General features: G+C 43.5%; 1 protein-coding gene across 1 annotated transcript in view; it reads right to left on the bottom strand.

The window, feature by feature from the left end:
* The window catches only part of DNAI1 (dynein axonemal intermediate chain 1), a 204,656-nt gene that overhangs the window by 114,031 nt on the left and 74,812 nt on the right, over positions 1–15,813 (bottom strand). The window contains exon 13 of the mRNA XM_089498025.1: positions 13,926–14,176. Coding sequence (XP_089354151.1) covers positions 13,926–14,176 — 251 coding nt within the window. The remainder of the gene's footprint in view (positions 1–13,925; positions 14,177–15,813) is intronic.

Raw genomic sequence — 15,813 nt, 5'->3', positions numbered from 1 at the left:
TCTACTCTGAACACATTCAAATGTATCTGAGGAAGTAGACTGAAGTCTATGAAAGCTCATGCTGCCAAGTTCTTTCTTTCAGTTGGTCTCAAAGATGCTACAAGCTCTCTCTACGTACTGATTCTACAGACTAACACAGCTATATCTTTGAATTCTTCCTCGAAGAGTCATGATTCCAATTTAAATACACCCATCTGCACTTTGCTATGTATATTTTAAAAGGGGCTTTCAAAATCACGACTTTCAGCCACGCCTCCTCTCTCTCATTCTTTGGGCAATCCATATGGCCCTCTGGGGTTCCTGGAGAATGAGGAGTCAGAGGAAACTGAGGATGATGATGATGATGAAAGAGGAGGAGGAGATGGAGGGCAAGGAAGAAGAGGAGATATGGCAATTTACCTTTTAAACAGGCTGCATTTACTCACATTCAAAACAAACAAACAAACAAAAAACAACAGGTTCTCAAAACCAAATTCTCCGCTCTGGGGCCACAACCAACTACAGTTCCCAGAATTCCATAGTACTGAGCCAGGGCAGCTAAAGCAATGTCAAGCTAGATTATTTCTGCAGTGTGGATGCAACCTGGGTCTTCCTCCACTCCTACTCACCAGTTGCACAGGCTGGTTTGTGGTTGTGTGGTTGCCTGCTTTCCCTGGGGAGCTGTCCAGCGCAGCTGTCCCATTTGTATGAGGCAAATGAAATGGTGAAAACTCCTGTATTGCAGGACTGGGTAATGCAATGCTCAAGAGGTCACTGGACTGCAAATCCCACACTGGCCCAACCCAGCAAAGACAAGGGTGAGACATGTTGGAAGTCACACTCATGCAATATCTGGAAGGCTGCAAGGTGCTTCTTGGTCCTTCTTGTACCAAGCCCAGAAGCTTCAGTTAGTACAAAACATGGCAGCCAGACTGGTCACTGGCGCATCCAAGTTTGACCACATAACACTTATTCTGAAAAATCTTCACTGGCTGCCCATTCGCTTCCGAGCGCAATACAAGGTGTTGGTTATTACCTATAAAGCCCTACATGGCTTGGGCCTGAGTTACTTGAGGGACCGCATCTCCCCACACAATCCGCCCCACACACTCAGAACATCCAGGAGGAATCTGTTGGAGATTCCATCTTCCAAATATGTCTCCACATCCCAGACGGCCTTTTCAGTGGCGGCCCTGCGGATCTGGAACAGTCTCCCCGAGGAGCTCCGTCTCATGACCCCCCTAGAAACATTTTAAAAGAGGCTTAAAACCTTTCTTTTTTGCCAAGCCTCCCCCCCCCCGAGGAATGAAGTTGAGCGCTCTTGATAGGCTTGCTATATCCCGCCTGGGGGCGGGACTTTCCCGGTTTGGGGCGGGTCCACATGGTCCCGCCCCAGTTTGGCCCCACCCCCGGGATTGCCCCTGCCCCCGGGCGAGATATGGCAAGCTAAGGAGGCTTTCCCTCGCAGCTTGGGCCAAGGCCTGCAGGGAAAGCCTCCCTGAACGGGAGGAGTCCCTCCCCACCTGGGCTCCACCCCCGCCAAGGGCAGGGCCCAGTCCCAGAGGGAAAGCCTCCCTGAAGGGGAGGAGTCCCTCCTTGCTTGGGCTCCGCCCCTGCCGAGGGTGGGGCCCAGTCCCAGAGGAAAAGCCTCCCTGAAGGGGAGGAGTCCCTCCCTGTCTGGGCTCCACCCCTGCCGAGGGTGGGGCCCAGGCCCAGAGGGAAAGCCTCGGAGGCTCCTATTCAAATGTAGGGCACAAAAAAATGTGTCCTACATTTGAAAATTTTGTCCTACATTTGTCCCGGTTTGGAGGTCCTGATGAATGGCAACCCTAGCTCTTGATGCCATCGATTCTCTGCCTTACCTTATGAATGATTGTATTTTATAATTGTATTACTTGTTTTTATCTATTTTTATGTGATGTTTTTAATAGTTTTATAGTCCGTAAACCGTTTTGATCTTGGGAAAAACAGTATACAAATGAAATAAAAATCTATTATTTATCTAGCAGAAGAGTCAGGTGGTTCTTGTGTTTTGTTCTTCATGTCTGAGGCACAGGTTTTGTAAAGAGAAAAGTCCAGGCTATGTATCTCCCCATATATGCCTCCTGGGCCCTTCTTTCAATCCCACCACTTCACAGGCATGGCTGCTGGGGAGATCAGGCAGGGCCTTCTCAGTGGCTGCCCCCAAATTCTATAACTCCCTTCTTCAGAGGGCTACTGGCCCACTCCTTGCTGTCCTTTCGTTGGCAGGCACAGGCTGCTTCTATACTGCAGCATTCATGCAGTTTGACACCGCTTTAACTGTCATGGCTCCATTCTATGGAATCCTAGGATCTGTAGTTTGCTTTGGCACCAGAGCTCTCTGAAAGAGGTTAAATATCTCACAAAACTACAAATCCCAGAATACCATACGATTGAACTATGACAGTTAAAATGATGTCAAACTGGTTTAATTCTGCAGTGTAGATGTAGCCAAAGACCCTTTTTTAATTCCAGTGGTCTTTTGCGAACTGAAGGCTTTTAAAGAAAAGGCTTTCAAGAGTTATACTGTTTGATTTCTACAGTTTATAACTGCCTTTTAATATTTTAATTGCATGCTTTAAGCTGTTTTTAGGTTGTTAACAGTTTAATTTTACTGTATTATTGATTTGTTGTATGTTGTAACTATGTTGCTCCTCTGGTTGTGTACCTCCAAGTTATTTCTGACATACTGTCACCCTGTCCTAGGGTTTTCTTGACAAGGTTTCCTTACAGCGGGTTTGCCATTGCCTTCTCCTGAGGCTGAGATAGTGTGATTTGCCCAGGGTCATCCAGTGGGTTTCCGTGGCAGAAGGGGGGTTCGAATCCTGCTGTCCCAAAGTCCTATTCCAACTCTCTGTCCATGGAATCAGCTCCCCAAACATCTCTGGATGATGACTTCTTTGGTTAATTTTAAATCTGAATTGAAAATGTTCTTGTTTATGGAGGCATTTCAGATCTCAGCCTCATATTTTGGATATTTCGGTCATGTCAGATTAAGAGTACATTGCTGCTCCATAGTTCACAGTTCTAGAGTAACTTGATGGTTAATTTGTCCATTTTAAAATTTTAAAATTTTATGCTTTGTGATTTTAGACTGTAAGCCAATGGCAGGACTTAGTTTTACCTTTTTTGTATGATTATGTAAAGCACCATGTAAATCGTACATTATAAATAAACATAATCAACAACAATAATAACAGCTCTCAAACCACAACACCATGCAGGCTCCTTACACAAAACAAACTACTGGACCTCAAGTAGGCTTCTCCCTACCAACTAGTCTTCAAACTACAAACCAGGCCTTGAACACCAAAGTACAAACTTTGCACCAAGTACACATATACAGCTTATTGTTATGTGTCATCAAATTGACTCTGACTTATGGCAACCTTCTCCTAGGGTTTTCTTGGCCATATTTATTCAAAGGCTTGCCCTTGCCTTCCACTCAAGTTGAGAGAGTAGGACTTGAGGAGAGTAGGACTCTCAAGAGGTTTCCTTGACTGAGCAAGGATTTGAACCCTGGTCTCCCAGAGACCTAGGTCAAAACTCAACCCACAACACCACACTGGATTACTGTGGTTATATTGGTTTTAATTTGTAGCTACCTTGAGTTCTGGTTTTGTGGGAAAGGTGGGGTATAAGATAACAACAACAACAACAACAACAACAACAGTGACGATAACCCCAAGTAAGATCCTCTTGGCAGGAATGAAATTGAAGAGGCGGACCTCAATCTGTTGGACAGCTCCTGCAGACCTAGTAATTTCACCTGTAATAGCAACCACCCCAAATTTGGGGTGCAGGTTTCAAGATGTGCTGGAACCTCCAAGAAGCTCTTTTGCTGTCTTTGCTGCACAGTTTTGAGCTTTCAAAATGAGTGTTGCTTCTGTTTTCCAATCCGACTTCATTCTACCCCGGGGTGCCTTCTCTTCCATGTAACCACCCTGTGGCTGCTTCATTTATGGCAAGAGATTAGACTTCATTGGTGCCTCTTCTGTAAAATAAATAGGACTAGGGGCTATGAATAAGGCCTGATGAAATGATGATATGGATAAATAGCTTCAGTTTACACATATTCAAAAGGTCTAGCCAGTGTTGTGGCTTTTCAAAAAAGCTATCTTGGCTCCTTTTTAAATGTAAATGTTTGTGTCTGGCCGCTTATCAGGAGATAAAGAAAGCGATAGGCGTGAAGCCTCGGATGCACTGCAGGGAGAAATGAATGCTGGTGCTGCTTTGTGCCACAAAGGGACACACAATGGGATGGAACACTGATGTGCGTTTCAGTCAAAAAATGTTCCCCAGTATTTGACACCATTTGCTCAAGGATTAATTCTTCCCTGAAGGGGCCAGGATTACTAGAATCATAGAGCTGGCACAGACCCCAAAGGCCATCCAACTCTGGTGGCCTTTTGCAATGCCTGGATGGGAAAATGGGAGCTGCAGTGGCTCTTTGAGACTCTCCTGCTGCAGCAGAGAAGTGACCTCTGTCCAACAAGGGAGGAAAGCACCAAAAAGCCATTGCTGCCACTGCCATTTCCAGTCCCAGGTATCGCAGTAGGCCACTGGAGACTGCCTAGGCAGGGAAAATGGGGTCTCCAGTTGCTGTTAAAGAAACCCAGTCACCATGCAAAGACACACACTCTCTCTCTTTCTCTTTGCCTTGGCAGATTTTCTCCAAACTCACTGCCCAGGCAAGAAAGTGGGGTGTCAGGTGGCATTTCTTTTAGGACATCTCTGAGCATTATTACTGCATTAACCCTGTATATAAGTCAACTCTGCATTTTGGAGTCAATTTTTGGGTATAAATTTTTCAATGTATAGATGAGTATATATGGTAAGTGCAGCCTAAATATATTTATATTTACACAATGTGATTAAAGTGAAAAATCTGGCAAGATGTGATGCTTTTAAAGGAATTTTAAAAAGTATTTTAAAAAATTTAAAACCTCAAGGTCTCTCTCTCTCTTTTTCTTGTTCTCTACTTTAGCAACAAGCCTACTTTCGTCTTTGACCTTCCTTAGTCATTGTTTCAAGTCCACTAGTAGCATGTGTCATCCACGTATCTTAGATTGTTGATGTTCCTCCCTCCTATCTCTACTCCACCTTCTTATACATCTAAACTTGCTCTTCGTATAATATTTTCGACATTCAAGCTTACAAAGTAGGGTGATAATATGCAGCCTTGCCTGACCCCAGCTGGGTCTAAAAATATGGCAATCCTATCTTAGAATTTTCTTGGAGAGATTTCTTCAAAAGACGTTTGCCCTTGCCATCTTTTGAGGCTGAGAGAGTGACTTGTCCAGTGGGTTTTCCTGACCAAGGAGGAATTCCAATCCTGTTCTCTGGGGTCCTTATCCAACACTCCGGCCACTACACCATGCTAGCTTGGTCTTTCCAGTCTGGGTTCAGGCCTGGTTTGGGAACGGGATCAGCCTCAGTGGCCTTGGCAGATAACCTTTTCTTGGGAAAGAAATGGGGGAGTATGACCCAGTTACATTTTCTTGAAATCTCAATGGTTTGACTCTCATGGTGTCCTCTTTGTGTTAGGGTTTTATTTCCCCATTTACAATAGTTTGGTTCCTACCTGCAGGATTGGTCCCAATGAACACTACTGGGTGACTGTGTCCTGGACCCATGACTACTGAGCATGGAGATTCTGAAGAAGGGGGTGCTATGTTTTTTCTTTCAGGTGGTGAGATGAGGAGGTGAGGTGATCACAGAATGCTTTCTTTTTGAAGGAAACAGTGGATGAGAGTCTCAGGCAGTAGCCTGAAGCACAGACATGCTAAATTGCAGGGGTATATCAAAAGCGACAGGGGCTGGCAGAGCTGACTGTTCTTTGAATGTCTTCCTTTAGCAAATAAACCTCCTTGTCTCAGGGAAGGCCAAGGGAAAAATGGGTCACACTCTTTTATCCAACACCAGAGAGGGCTGGGGGGCTGGAGGGGGTTCCCTTTTACTTTTCTGCTCCATTTCCAACAGACTGAACACTTTCTGTTAATTTAACTTTCTTTCCTGGCATATCGAATAGCTAATATTTATTCACCTTTGTTTCTTTGATTCTTGGGAGTCTAACACACTGGGGCTAATTTCGGCATTAAAGACAGATTAAAGCGCATTTAAAGCAGCCCACAAAAATGATAATTGCACAAAGGATTATCACACACAATTGCACAAAAAAGTGGTATTGGAAACACATTGTTGCTGAAATCCTGAAAGTAAAAAGAGGCACATTAATGCTTCTTTGTGGCCACTTTAATAGAGGGTTTTCCTGCTCTCCTTTTCCCTTTTGACCCCGGACCGTTGTTAACTCCTTCTCTCTTTTCCTTGCCCCTGACATGTATATTTTATTGTCTTCCTGTTCCCGTTTTTGTACTAATGTTTTTAACTGTTATATTGTATTTTTTATCTTGTATTGGAATGTTTTAATAATTTTGTAAGCCGCCCTGATCATACCTATGGAAGGGCGGGGTAGAAATAAAATTTATTATTATTATTATTATTATTATTATTATTATTATTATTATTTTGCACGACGTCGTATGAAATCGTTTTGTGTAATTACATGATTTTTCTGGGATGTTCATAGAATAAACTCCCTTTCTCCTTTGTGTGATAAACTCCTTTGTCGCCTTTGTGCTTACTCCAGTGGAGAATCGGATGGAACTATGTCTCTTTCTCTCTTTCTTTCCTAGTCATATAGCACGCCTAGACAATTACTTCTTTTTGGCATTACATGAAAACAGGAATGAGGGCACAGAGATTCTAAGTTTTTCTTAGGGTATTTAGAGTCATTTCCATGGCTGATGCTGAGTGTGGACAGAGGGTGCCAAGGGAACTTTTTTGGCTTTTGCCCATTTCTTCGCTGGTCTGTGGTTCTTCTGGGCCTAGATTACCAAAAGAACTTGCTTCTTCCACAAGAAACTCCTCATTAAGAAAGATTCCCTTTTCTCTCTTCTGAAAGTCAGGTGAGCAGCTATTGAGAAACAGGCCTTTTCAGTGGTAGCACTTAGTAAACACATACTCGCCAACATTTCACTGATGAAGACAGGGACCCATGTGGTCAAGCAACATTCATGCTAAGAGTATTTGCAGCAGTTTGCTATCACCTGAGCCTACAAAGAAGGGCAAGAATCATCCCCTCCTCTCCTTTCTCCTTGCAGAGTTAACTGAGTGCAAACTACTTTTGTACTCTGAACACAGTTTGCAGAAAATGAGGGAGTAGGGAAGGACAAGTAGGGACATTTTAAAACCAGCTGAAGAAGTGTGATGGCAGAGGATTAGCCAGGATTCTCCTGGTCAAATAAGGAAGCAAAGATATTCCATGTATGTAATGAAGCAGACTTCACTCTACAAAAGCTTATGTTACCAACTACTTTCTCTCAGTTAGTCTCAAAGGTGCTACACCTTCTCTTTGCATGTGTGTACTTGGATATTGTTTCAGGTAGAGGTTAAGACAAAGAAGGACTTGAAACCTCGCACTTCTTATTGCATAATCATCCAGTTCCTAAGGGTTCCCTCTTGAAGAGGCTCAGTGGTTTGGGAAAGTCCCAAATGGCATGCTGAAAAGGCAATGGCAGGATGCCCCCATAAATCTGACAGAGTTCATGCTCTGCTCTGCATCTGCCTTCTAACTAGAAGCAAGTAGGCTAGATTATATGCTCCTTAACTCATCTCCCTAAGTAAATGAGAAGGAATAATCCCCTTGTTTCAGCTTGATTTGGGAACAGCCCCTTAAATTTAATTAAATCTTAACTAGGAAATATGGTGATTGTAATTATGTTTGATCAACCAACTGTGAGCAATTGTGGTTGGTACTTAATGGGACCATTCACACTATGGAAATAAACCAGTTTGGAACTGGTTTATTTCTGTGATGTTCATGCCCCGACTGCAATCAATGCAGTTTGCAGGGAGACGGCCAAAAGTCCACTTAAACCAGTGCATTTGGCACCAGACCCCTAGCAGTTCTTTTTTTAAGAGCTGCAATGATCCGCACCTTTGGCAGTGTGATTATGCTACCCAATTGATTTGTATTGCACTGCATCATTCCTGATTCTGGATTGGTTCTGGTTCGGCTCAAATTTCTTCGTTCAGAAAATTAAGTGTGAATGACTCCATTCTATAATGCTTAATGGCATCATCAGGAGTCATTCCTAGGTCTCAGATTTTGACCACGAAGCCTCTGGGCCTAGGACAATCCTAAACTGGCAACCTCAGGAAAGCTTAGGCCACCAACTCTGAAAGGCAAAACTTTACCCCCTAAGATTGCCTTTCCACTGTTATGCCAAAAATCACCTTTCAGCTGGCCTAAGGTCTTCCATTAAAGCTCAATATCTTTTCAAACTTGAAAACTCAGCATTGAGACTGCTGGGTTTGAGGAAAGTACCCCTCTATTTTGCTTTGGTCAGACCTCACCTGGACTCCTGTGTCCAATTTTGGGCACCACAATTCTAGCAGAGCTCATTCCCAGTTGACTGTGCCTAAGATTGAAGTCCCACTGATCCAAATAGGCAAGGGCTTCCTCTTTTACTCATTTGAAATGTGATGCTGGAGGAGCCTCGCATGGAAACCATAAATTGTCAAAAAGACAAATAAGTGGCTCAGAGAGCAAATCAACCTGAACTCTCCTGAGAAACCAAAATGACTAAACAGAGCCTGTTTGGCTTTGGGCATAGCATGACAAACCAACATTCACTGGAAAAGATAATAATGCCAGGAAAAGAGGAAGGCTACATTACACTTGGAATGACTCACTCAAGGAAGCCCTTGCTCTGAATTTATAAGACCTGAGTAGAGCTATGAATAGCATTGGGTGCATCTACACTGTAGAAATATTGCAGTTTGACATCACTTTAAGTGCTGCAACTCCATGCTATGGAATCTTGAGGTTTATAGTTTTACATGGTCCTTAGCCTTCTCTGCCAAAGAATGCTGGAGCCTCACAAAACTACAAATCCCAGGGATCCGTAGAATGGAACCACGGCAGTTAAAGTGGGGTCAAAGTGCAATATTTCTACAGTGTAGGCGCACCCATTGTCACTTGGAGGTCATAGGATCACCCTAAGTCAAAGCCAGTTAGACAACACATAACAACAACAAATCTTCTTTTACTGTTGTCTTCTGTGCTAAGGCTGAACTCTTGGGAGCCCCACCTCAAAGTTGACCCCATCACCCTCAAATTCAGGGCTGGTTTGTTAAGATACTAGAGCCTTTGAAGAGCTGCTCTCTTTCCAGACCAGTCATCCAGAGGCACATGCTGCTGCATTGAGCAGGAAGCCTGCTATAGACCTGACAGCTTCTATGCCTGGGGAGTGGTTTAAAAATAACCAAGAACATTAATCACAAAAACAAAACATTCAAGGGAAGCTGCCTCAGCAGTCTCAGTCAAGACTGGCAATTGACTTGCAGACTTGGTCCCGGAGTGGTAGAGGAGACTACTGGGGAACTTCTATGGTGTCAGGAAAGGACCAAGCTGTTTCATCTTTTGTTTGTTTAATCCCTCTCGCCCCTTCCTTCCAATATGGGGCCAAAGGCAGTTCACAATATGAGTTTAAAGAAAATACAGTTAAAGCAACGGATCATATTGTTGTGTTGTCAGCTGCCTTCCAGTCGACTTTGTCTCATGGCGACCCCATAAATGAAGCCCCCAGGTCGTGCAAGCTGAGGGCCATGGCCTCCTTGATTGAGTCTCTTCATCTGGTGTGCAGGCTACCTCTCTTTCTACTGCCCTCCACTTTTCTTAGCATTATTGTCTTTTCCAGTGAGTTGTGTCTTTTTGTGATGTAGTCAAAGTATGGCAACCTCAATTTAGTCATCTTGGTTTCCAGGGAGAGTTCATTCTTGATTTGCTCGAGGACTCATTTGTTTGTCTTCTTGGCCATCCATGGTATCCTCAGCACTTTCCTTGAGCACCCCATCTCAAATGAATTGATTTTCTTTCTATCCTTTTTCCTTACTGTCCAGTTCTCACATCCATACATAGTGATGGAAATACAATATCTTGGATGATCCTAACTTTGCATCGTACTAAAGAAAAAAGTTAAAAAATTAAACAATGACATTAAAAGCATTAATTTTAAACAGTTTTTAAAAATGTAATTAAAATACAATACAATACAATATGAATGCTTAAATACAATTTAAGCATCCGCCAATGGCAAGCCCCATTGTCGCTAATGGCCATGCATGCACATGGCTGCAGTAGAGTGGTCACCTGCATGCATGTGGCCATTGAAAACTGCTGGACTTGAGGTCCTATGGTTATTTTCATCCGCAGGGTGTTGGGTCAGGAATGGAACCCCCATGGATAAAAAGGGCCCACTGTAATAATGATAAAAATACAATCCAACACAGCCCTATTAAAAGACCTTCTGCAGTCTACTGATGAGCAAAATCTGGGCCCTAAGGTTGTCAAGAGGGGTAAGGAAGGTCTTCACAAAGGTTGGCCATAGTTCAGTGATAAAGCACATGCCTAGCAAGTTGGTCTTCATTCGGTCCTCATATCTTCTTTTCAAACAGAGGTGGCAATTATAGCCAGTCTGGAAGTCATTTTCTGCTCCTGGAACTTTCTTGGAGTTGCACAGGTGGCCAATAATCCCCAGCACCACCACCCCTGCAAAAAAGCCTTCCAGTTTTGAAAATCAGAATTTTAAAATGTTAAATAGTGCTGTGGGGCAATTTATTTAAAATGTAAAATGCTTCTCCTAGAAACTCCTGGGTGAAGTAGACGGCAGCAATAGGAGTATATCAAGGGAAGTAATAATACCACTGTATTCTGTTTTGGTCAGATCTCACCAAGGATCCTGTGTCCAGTTCTGGGCACCACAATTCATGGAGGATGTGGAGTGTATCCAGAGAAGGGTGACCAAAAAGGTGAAGGATCTGGAAACCCCCAAGCCCTATGAGGAGAGGGAGATGGGTATATTTAGGCTGAAGAAGAGAAGGTTAAGAGGTGATGTGATAGCCCTGTTTAAGTATTTGGAGGGGTGTCACACTGTAGATGGAGCAAGCTTGTTTTCTGCTGCTCCAGAGAACTGGACATAGAGTAATGGATTCAAACTACAGGAAAAGAGATTCCACCTCAACATTGGGAAGAACTTCTTGATGTTCAGAGCTCTTCGACACTGGGACATGCTGCCTTGGAGAGTGATGGAGCCTCCTTCTTTGGGGTTTTTAAAGACAGGCTGGATAGCCATCTGTCAGGGGTGCTTTAATGGTATCTTCCTGCATGGCAGGGGGTTGGACTGGATGGCCCTTGAGATTTCTTCCGACCCTTTATTCTACGATTCTAAGTAATTTAGGGTTTTGTTTTTTTTTTTAATGCCAAAAAAGAGTGTTCTGAGGAGTTGGAGAGGTCAAGGGACCACACTTGGCCCTCTCAGCCACATATTGCCCACCCTTGAATTAAAAGGACAGGTGAAGAGACAACTGGACATTTTTCCAGGGGACGTCCTAGTTGTGAAAGACATTCACTTAGTACATAGACTATATCCCTTAAGGTGCCACTTTAAAACCATGTTGTTTCCCCCAGGCTTTTCATTAACAGCAAGCTTGGCTATTTAATTAACAGTGAGGTTCCTTTTGTAATGGTGGTGGTGGTGGTGGTGATGATGATGATGATGATGATGATGATGATATTTTTCATGCTACATGCATTCTCTGTTTTATTAATTTTATTAAATTTCTATTTTGCAATTTTATTTTGCTGCAGATTTTTTTATTGTGAGGACAGGGGACAAGCCTGCCTTAAACAGCCTGTTTACGTTGAAAAGCAGGGTATGAATAAACAAATTGGTTAACTGTATGACTCAGTAAATGGCAGCTTCCAATGGGGATTCATTGTGGGCTGTGCTATCCCACCTCCATACCCTTCTTATACCACAAATCTCCCTTTCCCTGCATCCCCATCCATGCTCCTAATAGTACCTGCTCCATAGAGATGGTTTATTAAATGAAGGCTAGTTTGTGTGGCCCATCAAAAAAAGGAGGTTGACTTTACCAGCACAACTAACCCCAATGTACCATTATTGTTGATCATCCCTCCCCTAAGCACACCATGGTGTAGACTTCCACCTCTGCCCTCATCTCCCTTGCCCCCAATGCTCAAGAGACCAGCATCCTTGGAAAATACTCTGGCATTCAGGCTTTGCTATGTTATGTTTCTTCAAGTCAGCTTCAATTTACAGTGATCACTCTATGCATGAGAGACCTTCAAAAACCCCTTTTTTCTGAGGCCCTGCTCGGGTCTTCATTTGCTCAGGCTGAATTTGCACTACAGAAATAATGCAGCTGACACCAGTTTAACTGCCATGGTTCAATCCTATGGAATCCTGGGACTTGTAATTTGTTGTGGACCCAAAACTCTCTGGCAGAGATGGCTAAATAACTCATAAAACTACAAGTCCCAGAATCCCATAGCATTGAGACATGCAGTTAAAGCAGTGTCAAACTGCATTAATTCTGCAGTGTAGATGCAGCCCAAATCATTTGTCCTTTTGGCAATCCATGGTAGAATTCTCCTCAAGCACTACATTTCAAAAGAACTGATCTTGTCCTCTCAGCTATCTTCACTGTCCAGCTCTCACAGCCTTAGCTAGAAAATTGGAAATACTGTGGCATGGATGATTCTGACTTTGGTATTTAATGATACGTCTTCACACTTGAATATTGTGCCTAGTTCTTTCACGGCTGCTCTTCCAAGTCCTCCTCTTTTTCTGGTTTCTTGACGACAGTCTTCATTTTGATTAATGACTGAGCCAAGGTATGGAAAAAACGTTAACAATGGTGATGAAACTACTGAAAAAGTGGCTGACATTTCAACATGAAGGAACCAGATCTTGAAACCTGGTGTTCTGCTGTGATTTTTCAAGCCTGTGGTGACTTAAAGGCAAAAAGGTGGATTTGAAAGCAGAAGCCAATGTTTTCTGCTTAAGAATTATGCTTCCAAATATGCAGAGTTTTCCAGTAACAGGCGACCTCTTCGCTTTCCTCTGGCTCCACATTCCCTTCTGAATCTGAAACCAAGCTGCATCTCTGGGTCTTTTAAAATCCGGGCATCTTGTCTGGCTGTGGGTTTTTAATGCAATGAAAGAGGAGGGGGATTGCCAGGCATCAGAGGAGACACTGTTGTGGCCCAAATGGCCTGGGGTTATTGATGATATGTCTCATTTCCCCTCAAAGAATGCTATTACTGCTGCACCGTGCTGGGAAGAACGCTTTTGAGAAAACAAATACCAGGCGGGGAAGGGGCAGAGAGAAGACGAAGAAAAGAAAAGGACACAGAGAGATCTATTCAGGGGAGATTCTATATCAGGGATGATTTATGTATACTGGTTAATGATGCGCAGGCATGTTTTAAAGTGTGGCTGGGGAACATCTTTATCTGGGGATCAGCCCAGTTTTAAATTAGGAAATGCAAAAAGGAAAGACAGGGCGGGATGGGGGGCAATGAAAGAGAAAGGGAGAAGAGGAAGCAGAGGGAGAGGAAAAGGACAGAAGGTGAAAAGAGAGAGGCAAACATTTTAGGGAGCAGGATACAGTTAACTTGGAGTAGAGAAGACTGAGAGGTGACATGATGGCCACCTTTAGCTACCTGAAGAGTTGTCATGTAGAAGAGGGAGCAAGCTGTTTTCTGCTGCTCTAGAGAATAAACACAAACCAATGGATGCAAATGATAAGAAAACAGATCCCACCTAAATGTTAGAAATTACTTTTTCTTTACTGTAAAAACTGTTCAACAGTGGAATGGACTGCCTTAGAGGGTGGTGGACTCTCCACCTTTGGAGGTTTTTGAACAGGGGGAGAATGCTTTAGTGGTGTATTCCTGCGTGGCAGGGAGTTGGACTAAGTGGCTTTTGGGGAACCTCCTGACTCTAAGATTTTATGATTCCATGAAAAGTATAAGGAAGCTTCACAGCACCCACCTGCCACACAGGGTCAGTGTGCTTGCCGGACTTGGCTGAGCTCTTGTAGCCAGGCTGGGAGCTGGCGGGCTTCTTCAGGTTGTAGATGGCCACATTGCCATCGTAGAAACCAACGACAATAAGATAGGGGTGGTCCACATGGATGTCGAGGCACATAATGCCACTCTCACTGTTGAAGATATACTCTGGGAAGGATGGATTCTTTAAGGTGTACAGCAGAAGCATCCCCCGGCTCTGCTTCATGAAGTCATCTGGGCAAAAGAAGGAAGAGAACACTATTCAGAAGACAGTCTTCTTTTAAAAAACTCAGTCAGCAGCCATCACCACATTTCACAGCAATGAGTTCTGCAAGCCATTGTTATAACTGACTCAGATCCACACTTCAGAAATAATCCAGTTTGACACTGCTTTAACTGCCTTGGCTCTGTGCTAGGGAATCCTGGGAACTGTAGTTTAATGTGGCACCAGAGCTCTCTGACAGAGGCGGCTAAATGCCTCACAAAACTACAGTTCCCAGAATTCCCAGGATTGAGCCAGGAAAGTTAAAGCAGTCTCTAACTATTTTATTTCTGCAGTGTGGATTGGACCTCAGACAAGCAGCTCTGAGATAAACCTAATTTGGAACTCAGGCTCAGGATCCTGCAAGACTATTATTATTATTATTATTATTATTATTTCTAATTTTATATACTACATTTAATAAAATGTGTCATAGAACTAATAGGCGCAAAAAGCAATGTATAATAAGCATAACATAAAAAGCTACCATCAGGGGAGCAAAAAAAATAGGATCAAAATGCTTATCATAAAAATCAAGAAAAGCAGTAAAATTAAGATTGATAACTTAAAAAACCTGACATACTGCATAAAAAATCAAAAACTTCCAAAGGTGGAGAGGCAAACTGTCTAAAGCAAAGGTATGGAGAAGCCAATCTCATTGCAGTCAAGAGAAAGTTGCACAATTGGGTCGCTGCTACCAAAAAGGACACCCTCTTAAGGACCTAGTAACCTGGCCATTCAAGACAGCGGGACATTCAGTAGGGGCTTGGTTAGGATAATGAAGTATGGGCAAAGTCATGGGGAAGAAGATAGTTTGTCAGAGATTCTGGCTCCATATACCATTTAGGGCTCTGCCATACTCCACAACATTTCACAGATGAAAACAGGGATGTGTATGGCCAAGCACCATCAGAGTGTGGTCAAGAGGTCAAAGGTTATTATTATTATTATTATTATTATTATTATTATTATTATTAACCTTTATTTATAAAGCGCTGTAAATTTACGCAGCGCTGTACATACAATCTTTTTAATTGGACGGTTCCCTGCCCTCAGGCTTACAATCTAACAAGACACAACACATCAAGTGACAGTTATGCAATGCCTGGGAATGCTTCCCTGAACAGGATGGTCTTCAACTCCGTTTTGAAGCTGGTTAAAGAAGTGATGGCTCTTGCTCGCGGGAGAAGAAGGTTCCAGGCGTGAGGGGCAGCAAGTGAAAAGGGGCGAATCCGAGATGGGGCAGAGGAAATCCTGGGCTGAGACAGCCGACCTTGACTACCAGAGCGGAGGGCCCGAGTGGGAAGGTGAGGAGAAAGAAGGTCTGATAAGTAAGGAGGGGCCAGCCCATGGAGGGCTTTAAGCATCGACAGCAGGAGCTTATACTGAATACGGAAAGGGAGGGGGAGCCAGTGAAGGGATGCCAACACAGGAGAGATATGGTCAGAGCGGTGGGCGGATGTGATAATGCATGCAGCTGAATGCTGGACAGAAATTAAAGGGCGGAGGTGAGAAAGAGGAAGCCCAGCCAGGAGGACGTTACAGAAATCAAGTCGTGAGACCACTAGGGCATGGACCAGGATCTTGGCAGTGGAGGAAGAGAGATATG

This window comes from Sceloporus occidentalis, unplaced genomic scaffold, assembly GCF_023333645.1.
Source record: "Sceloporus occidentalis isolate IW3139 unplaced genomic scaffold, rSceOcc1.0.p SCAF_1, whole genome shotgun sequence".
In the NCBI taxonomy this organism is placed as follows: Eukaryota; Metazoa; Chordata; class Lepidosauria; order Squamata; family Phrynosomatidae; genus Sceloporus; species Sceloporus occidentalis.
Note: the sequence above shows the minus strand (reverse complement) of the source record. Positions and strands in the feature narration are given on the sequence as shown.